Here is a 9,385-nt window from a genome sequence, read left to right on the forward strand (position 1 = left end):
AAACTCCTTTAGTTTGTGTTTGTCTTAGAACTCTTTACCTTTCTCCTTATTCTGAATGACAGTCTTGACAGATAGAGTATTCTTGGCTGCATTTTTTTCCCATTTAGCACATTGAATATATCTTGCTGTTCTGTTATTGGTGTTTTGTGGCCTGTCAAGTTTCTGTGGACAGATATGCTGCAAACCTGATCTGTCTTCCTTCATAGGTTAAGAAGTCTTTCAACTTGCTGCTTTCAGTATTCTTTCTTTTTCTGTGTATTTTGTGAATTTAACTATAAAATGTACTGGCGATGGCTGGGTTTTGTTGAATTTAATGGGAGTTCTCTGTACCTCCTGGATATTGATAACTGCACCCTTCCCCAGATTAGGGAGGTTTTCAGATTTAATTTGCTCACATAAACCTTCTGCTTTTTCTCTCTCTTCATCTTCTGGGCCTTCTATGATAAATCACTGAGTTCCCTAAATCTGCCTTTGTGATCCCTGACCTTTTCCCCCCCTCTTCTTTTCAGCTTCATTGTTTTCCATAATTTTATCTTCACTGTCACTAATTCACTCCTTTTCCTCATCCATCCTTGTTTTTATGCCTTCTATTTGGATTTGCATCTCAGTTATAGCATTTTTAATTTCAGCCTGACTAGATTTCAGTTCTTACATCTCTGCAGAGAGGGATTTTCTCATGTCTTCTATGCTCTTTTTCAAGCCCAGCTAGTGTCTTCATAATTGTTGCTCTAAATTCTATTTCAGACATCTTACTTATATCTGCATTAACTAAATCCCTGGCTTTCATTTTCTCCTGTTCTTTCTTTTGATGTGAATTCCTCTGTCTTGTCATTTTGGAGGAAGAAAAAACAAAAATAATTGAAATAATTTTTTTTTAATTTTAAACAATCAAATAAAGGAAGCTAGATCCTAGGTGTGTTTTGGTTTGTTTGTTAAGAGAAGCACAATAGAAAAAAAAAAAAAAAACAGAGGGGTGCCTGGGTAGCTCAGTCGGTTTAGTGCCTGACTTTTGATCTCAGCTCAGGTCATGATCTCACAGTTTGTGGGACCACAGTTTGGCATTGTGGAGCCTACTTGGGATTCTCTCTTTCCCTCTCTCTCTGCCCCTCACCCACTTCCACCCTCTCTTTCTCTCAAAATAAACTTTAAAAGAAATAAAATAGAGAATAGAGGAAGAGGGAAAACTTACAACTTAAAAATTATAAAGATAATAATAAAATAAGATAAAAATAAAACACAATTTTTGCTTTTTCTGTATTCAAGAAACAAAAGAAAAACAACAAGAACAACAAAAACAGAAACAGGAGCAATAACCACAACAAAACAAACAAATAAACCCAAATGAAGCTAGATCCAGTTTCCCCTAGAGCTGAAACTGCAGCAATCCGTGGTCAATAGACTATGCTTGTGGATGGGATTTGTGTTGTCTTCTGGGGGCAGAGTCTGCTGCTCTAATTCTCAGGTCAACTTGCCCTAGGGCCTAGAGGGCACAGTGGGGCAGAACTTGGTGCAAGGGCTCCATTCTCCATTTGGTGGTACTGATTAGTTCAGAGGTCCAGCTGTGTTGGGCTACTGGTGAAAATGGCTTTGCTCCATTCTCCAGTGTCAAGAGTGGGAAGTTTATGCTCTCAGAGACACATGATCATTCACCCCTCCTGTGTATCTTGTTTCCAACAGCTCCCTGAATTAGCCTGTCTGTGTCTGAGCTGTTCAACTATCAGGCAGCACCTCTATCTAGAGTTTTATTTCAGGAATGGTTGTGTTTCAAAGCCCCACACTTCAGAGACCCCCTCAGCAAGGACCCACAGTGATCTTATTTGGGAAGGTGTCACTGTGCTGTGGCTAGTGCTGGTTTGTCCCAGGAAGCTGTCACACGATGGGGCAGTTGCAGTGGCTCAGTGTTCATGGTAAATCCCCAAAAATAGCAAGCACCAGGGCTTGCTGTCCTCAGGCCGAGTCTTTGTTGCTATATGGGTAAATGTGTCAAGTTGATGGTGCCTACTGGGTCTTTTGCCCATATTAAGGGTGTATCACCTTTACCAAATGTACTCCAAGAAGGGAAACCACTTATCCCATTGTGATCCAGGGGATCTTCAGACCACATTGCCTGCTCCCAGGGTTCCATCCTGCTGGAGCACAGCCAGGGGCTGACCTCTAAAACTTCAGACCCTGTGGTCTGCTGTTTATAAAGATCTGGCAGTATTGAAACCCTCTCCTTTTTCTCCCATCAATGGTTTTAGGGAAGAGTTTTCCCTTGTGTGTTTCACTCTTTCTCTCTAGCTGCTTTCAGAAAGAGTGTTTTCATGGGAAAACCTGATGTACTGCTCTCTCTCTCGCTCTCTCTCTCTCTCTCTCTCTGTCTTTCTGCTCTTTGTAAAAATGACTGCCACCTCCTGGTGGACTACAGGTCTTCTCTCCCCCAATTCACCCCTTGGCATCTGACACATTCTATCCTTCAAATTTTCATACTGTTCTTTTAATCCTAAGGTTGATTTCCTAGGTGTTAAAAATGGTTTGATGTTTATCTAGCTGTGTTTGAGGGATGACACAAACCCGGGATCCCCTTACTATGCCACAATCTTAACACTTCTTCCAATTTATCTTAGTTGATGGTTTTATTGACTTAAATGTCTTTATGCCTTTCCATATTAACTTTTTAATATCTGTAGAATCTTTAGTAATATCACTTAAAAAAAGACTGATGTTGATATTTTTTTTGTTTTTTTTTTGATGATGATAATTTGTGGTTTACTCCTTTTTTCCTTTATTTATTTATTTATTTATTTATTTATTTATTTTTGAGAGAGAGAGCACAAGCAGGGGAGGGGCAGAGAGAGAGAGAGAGAGAGAGAGGGAGACACAGAATCTGAAGCAGGCTCCAGGCTCCAAGCTGTCAGCACAGAGCCTGACGAGGGCTTAAACCCACAAATGGTGAGATCATGACCTGAGCTGATGTTGGTTGCTCAAACAACTGAGCCACCCAGATGTCCCTGTGTTTTAGTCTTTTTAATATTTCGCTAATGTTTTACAAAAAGCAAAATATGCTCCATATGTCATAAATAGAATAATTAAGAACATGGCATGTGGGATAAAAGGAATATAAACCAATTGCCAAAGAGGGTTGAGTGGCTAAAACATAATGGCCTAACGATGATTAGAACTTCTCATTTATGGTAAACACAACATAATTGATGAGCACTGAATAATTTTAATCTATAAATTACCATTATTGGGTTGAGGTACTCTGAGGAAAGATTAGTGTCAAGTATCTGAATGCAATAAATAAATAAGTAAGAGGCAATTTTGGTTGCTATCTATATTATGTAGCCCTGCAGTTGTCCTGTCATCATAATTTATTTTATTTTTTTATTTGTAATGGTCCCTATGCTTAGGAAGTTGATTCCTTGCATTTCACAAGGACTAATATTGATTTACCTACCAGTGGTAGACTGCATTAACATCCATCCTATTTCCATCCATCTAGGTCAATTGGAAGTCAGTGAACATGATGAAATCAGTGTTGAAAAGCACCTGGGCCAGTGACCTTGCTTGTTTTTTTCCTTCTACCATTGCCATAGGCAGCCCAGGAAAGCTTGCTGGTCGCAGGAAGAAGATATATGAATGGAAATCGTGGGTTTTTATTTGTGTTCCTCATTGAATCATTGAATGTAACAAACTGGGAAATGTCCTTTTTAAGTTATTTTAAACACACATACTGGTTGATTTTTCCTCTTTTGAGATAATGGTTTTATTTCTTCCCTTCATGTTAAAGTAATGAGTTACATCCTGTATTAATTAAACATTAAGCCAAATCACATTTATTCTATATTGCCATCTAGATTACATGTATGATCTCTTCACCTGATTTAGTTTTTAATTTTGTGAATTTCCCTATAATGTTTGCCTCCGTTTTTATGAGAACAATTAGTCTGTAATATTCTCTTATCAAACTATTTGTATTTGGTTTTTAATATAAGAGTATATTAGCTTAATATAATGAGATGAAGAAGCATTTTATCTTTTCCCATTCTCTGAGTAATTAGATCTAAGTGATAATTAAGTGATAATTGATGTTTCTTTGGATGATTCAGAGAGTACAAATAAAAAAATAGGTGGTTTTTTTTGTTATATTTGTAAACTACTTGTTCAACACATGGTTATAGGAAATAGACACCATTGAAGAAACACTTATATCCCCTATTTTTTAACACTTCAGTGTTTATGAGCTCACTTTCACTGAAATGTTTGTATTTCAATCCAGAGTGCTGTTACTGGCCTATTAAACCCTGTTATGTAGCAGACTAGATGTGCCAAAGATCTAATATATTTTGTGTCCAGTTCTTCATCAATGACTGATAGGAGTTGGTATACCAACTACCTTCTTTCACTGATGGGGTAACCTGGAATACATGTTTTCTAGTGATTCCAAAAGTCCTCTCTTGGATGAATCTCCCTTTCTATAAAGTGTTATTGGAAATCATATCCTTAAAATAACATTTTGAAATTGGATTACTCACCACCCAGGTGGCAACCAATATCCTATCCCTATAGGTAGGGTAGTGGCATCAACACTTGACATTCTGAAGTGTGAAAAGTACTAATAATTTCACTTGATGACTGGTACAGGATACAGGTAGAATGAGAATGGATAATAGTATTTCTCTAGCATTTGAGTTACATCAGAAAAAAATTTTAATATTTATTGATCACATATCATGTAGCAAGCCCAAACCTACGTACTAACTTTTATGCTCTTATTTTAATGAGTAGAATTTAGGATGACTAAGCTCTGGAGATGGACAGTGATTATGGTTGCACAGCAGTGTGAATGTGCTTAATGCCACTGAATTGTGCACTCAAGAAGAAAAAAAAAGTTTTATGTATATTTTACCATGAATAAAAGCATGTATAGATTTTATTCATTTTACCATGAATAAAAGCACGTATAATCCATATTTACATTAAAATATATGTGTAAATATTTATAGAAACCTTTCTAAATGAATATACATGTAAATAATATGTTGTAATTATATTGGTCAAAAAAAGAGATCATTTATGAAATTCTATTGTCATTAATTGTTTATTCATCACTATCCCTTTTGTCATTTTGAACATTTACCTATATTTCTTTCTTTACTGTGATTCATTGGTATCTATGAATTATCTTTGCATATAACAGAACTAGAAATACATATTAAATGAAACAATGACTAAAATTCTGAATTCCTTTAAACTCTTGCTCTTACTGTTTTGTGACGGTCAATAATACATAACTTCCTTCCCTTCATTTTCTTCATCTTCGCATTAGTGGTTTGAATACAAAATTTCTAATACTTGTAAGATATTAGACACAAAAATTGTTATTTTTTTTGACAAATGGTTGAACTCATCTTAAAACTTGAAGGAGTTCTATGAATGATTTTACTTTCTCATGTTTTAGTTTATTGGGGGAAATAGAAACATATGAATCAACTTTTATTAACTTCTGGAAATTTGTAAATTCCTCCCAGAGCATTGTCACATACAATATGAGTAATGCAAAAGTATATAATTAGAAGATATATTTACAGATTCAAATGAACATGACTTATAAAAGTATAGTGCTTCAGTTGTAACTTACTGAAACACACTAATTGAAACTTATTTAGCCAGGGATGGAACACAAATGAATAAAACAGTCACCATTAATGTCTTATTCTGAAAACTCAGTCTTTTAGGAAATAAAATTTGCCATCCAATTGCAAGAGGGAGGGTGATCCATGTTCAATATCATTTAGTGTAGGAGGTCCCAGGAGCTGTAATATCCAGGGAATATGAAGAAGTCTGCCTTATATGAGGCTTATGATGGAAAAAGTGATCTGTTGCTAGGAATCTTATTGTCACCCCTTGTGATTACCCAGCTGATTTTATATTTTTTCTTCAGAAATGTTATGCTCCCTTTCATACAGTCACTAATTATATTTCTAGGTTTTATTGATGACAATACAGTAAAGTAAAATAATAATAACTTCAAAGGCATTCTATGAGTGAAAATTCTAATTTTCTTTCTGTTGGCCCATAATGGTTTCAACACCATGAATGGTCTCCATCCAGGCACGCCATAGAAGTCTTGCTAGGACATGGGGGTACTAACTGAGAATAGATGAGCACAATTATTAATAGTGTTTTTTTTCTTTTCTAAAAGAGTAAGAATTTTATTTTTTTTCCAACGTTTTTTTTTGTTTGTTTTGTTTTTTTTTTTTTTGTTTTTTTTTTTGGGATAGAGAGAGACAGAGCATGAACGGGGGCGGGGCAGAGAGAGAGGGAGACACAGAATCGGAAACAGGCTCCAGGCTCCAAGCCATCAGCCCAGAGCCTGACGCGGGGCTCGAACTCACAGACCGCGAGATCGTGACCTGGCTGAAGTTGGACGCTTAACCGACTGCTCCTCCCAGGTGCCCCTAGAGTAAGAATTTTAAAGTCAGAGAGGTGGAGAGTATAAGAAGTTAACAGCTAGGAATCAGAAAAGACAGGAAGGAATCTGGGAATAATTGACAAATCAAATTGTAGTTTTTTATATCTGTTTACTGTAAGCAAGGCTAAAGCCATGCTTGAAACATTTACAGAGTATTTAATGGTCAGAAAATTTTGTTGTATATGAGAAGAGTACCTCTGTGATCTGTGGATTGAAATTACGTGCTGGTTATGGAGAGAGTTCAGTTTTTGTGAAATATATAATTCACAGTAACAATGATGGATCATAGATCATGTTAGTCTAAGTACTTTAGAGTTATTTTCTCACTTATACCTAATTAAGATATTTTTACTGTCCTTTCAAATAGTGAAAAAGTGATGCAATCTAAGTTATGTTGCAATTCCAAGGTCATTATTAGTATTAGTTTTTAATAAAACCTCTTATTATAAAAATTTTTATTTTCAAAGTTCAGTATCTGAAGTAATTTCCTACTATTCTGAAAAAAATATTGTAAATAGGCCATTGTGATAAATTTCTGCTACTTACCTATCAGTTGTCTGCATAATTAGCAGAGGCCTGTAAGTTCTGATAAATTCCTTTGCCACAGATAGATATATCCTTATATTCTATGGCATAGAATTTGAGTACAAATGCTAAGGACATGGAGTCATGAGTAGATCAGTCCACAATTAAAATCCAAATTTAAGTAACAAAGGGACAATATATGCAACATTTCAAAGTTGAAGTCAGATCATGTTTAATATTTTCTTCTAAAAACAATCCATATGAATCAAATGTGAAATATAAGTTAATATTTGAAAACTGTTGTAAATTAAGAAAATACTTAAAGAAGAAACACCTAATACTGGCTTTGTTTGAATTAAAAATCCCTAGACTGTATGAAATTTTGATTTTTAAAACACTGGAGGCACAGAAAAAATGGGAATAATAATTACTGATGTATTTATATCTATCTATCTATCAGTATGTTTGTATGTATTATGAATGCATGTATATAATTTTTGATCTATGTGACTTGCTGTTAAGTAAACCTGGACAAAAATCAGGAAGTGATATATGTTCTCCTAAATGTTTTCCTTATGCAAGCATATTAACTTTCAGTTATATTACAAAATCATTTTATTGCCAGACATGAAGATATCTTTGTTGTAGATATTATTTTTGTGGTTTTAAAGATCTTGAATTTGTTAACATGCCTACATATTTATTGAAAGCATCTCTCAGGGATTCTTTGACTTTCTCATTTCGAAGACTATAGATGAAAGGGTTCAACATCGGTGTTACAATGGTGTTCAGCACTGTGGCAAATTTGTTAAGATCCATCACATCACCCTTTTTTGGGCGGACGTAAATAAAGATGGAGCTTCCATAATAAAGTGTCACAACAGTGATGTGTGAAACACAAGTGGAGAAAGCTTTCTGCCGTCCCTGGACAGAAGGAATTCTAAGGATAGTAATAATAATGTACATGTAAGACACTCCTGTGAAGAGCAAGGAGCCCAAGAGCAACACAGCAGAGGAGATAAAGTCAGCCAGCTCAGCCAGAGCAGTATCTGCACAGACCAGCTTTAGCACAGGGCCACTGTCACAAAAGAAGTGATTGATAATATTTGGTCCACAAAAGGGCAGAGGAGCAGTTAAGATTGATGGTGCTAAAATTGACAAAAATGCACCTAAATAGGATCCCAGAAGCAACAATATGCATGTCTGTTTGTTCATGATGATGGCATACCTCAATGGGTTGCAGATGGCAATGTATCGATCAAATGACATGACGACCAGGATGAAGGATTCCGTGGATCCCAAGAAGAAGTAGAAGAAAGACTGTGTGAGACATCCTATGAAGGATATTGCCTTGGTGAGGGAAAATATGTTTGCCAGCATCTTAGGCACCACTGTGGAGGTGATGGCAACTTCAAGGAAGGAAAGATTGGCTACAAAGAAATACATGGGTGAATGCAGACGGTAGTCACCACACACCAAAAGGATGATCATGGTGTTGCCAATCATAGATGTCATGTACATGAGCAAGAATGCAGAAAAAAGAAGAATTTCTACTTCCTTTTCATTCTGAAACCCCAGAAGAATAAACTCCATGACTCTGGTCTTGTTTCTGTGATCCATAATGTTGACACTTCCACCTGACATAATAAACAAAATATAAGTTCATGGTTGGTCTTTGCAACTTAACTTTGGAAGTGCCCTTACTATAGAAATTATCTTTTTCTTTGTGGAAGGATGATAATAAAAACAAAATAAAATAAGTCCTGAGATGAACTGTGGAATACACTTCTACATTAAGATTGGCACAACTGTTCTTTTGAAAGACCTGTGAGTCTGTGCTCAGTGTATGGACTCTAACAGTGAAGTTAGCTGTTCATGAGCCATGTGAACATATCCCTTTGGGATAGACACATCACAGTGACTTTAATCCATTCAGATGTAAAAGAATGCTGGCAGACAGACTTGCAATCAAGTCTAATTCTATATTAATATGCATATACAAAAATAACTTTGAAAAGATATTTTATTATCAGTGAGAAAAAAAAGCTAAAAAAAAACAACTAGACATGATCAATAATAGGTTCATGACTCTTTAGTTATAGGTACCAACCTCTATTACTGTTAAATTGATCATTAATGTAAAGTCAGCCTCATGTAATCATCATATAGAATCATATCTCAGGGGAGCTGAGGGGCAGTTTGTTAAGTGTCCAAATCTTGGTCTTGGCTTAGGTCATGATTTCATGGTTTGTGGGTTCAAGTCCTGCATTGGACTCTGTGATGACAGCTTGGAGACTGCCTGGGACTTTCTCCTTGTCCCCCTCTCTCTCTTTCCTTCTTCCACTCATGCTCACTTGCTCACTCTCTCACTCTAAAAGTAAATAAATAAACTTTAAAATCACT

General features: G+C 35.9%; 1 protein-coding gene across 1 annotated transcript; it reads right to left on the reverse strand.

Moving 5' to 3' along the window:
• Window positions 1-7,633: 7,633 nt before the first annotated feature.
• LOC132680506 (olfactory receptor 6M1-like) lies at window positions 7,634-8,602 on the reverse strand. The gene has a single exon (XM_078434720.2). It carries the CDS (start codon window positions 8,600-8,602, stop codon window positions 7,634-7,636), a length of 969 nt encoding a protein of 322 aa, XP_078290846.2.
• Window positions 8,603-9,385: the final 783 nt, after the last annotated feature.

The sequence above is a fragment of the Panthera onca genome, chromosome A1 (genome assembly GCF_046562875.1).
Source record: "Panthera onca isolate mPanOnc1 chromosome A1, mPanOnc1 haplotype 2, whole genome shotgun sequence".
NCBI classification, from domain to species: domain Eukaryota; kingdom Metazoa; phylum Chordata; class Mammalia; order Carnivora; family Felidae; genus Panthera; species Panthera onca.

Excerpts from the sequence above, each read along its gene's own strand:
- LOC132680506 (XM_078434720.2), bottom strand. The coding sequence starts at position 8,602 with ATGGATCACAGAAACAAGACCAGAGTCATGGAGTTTATTCTTCTGGGG.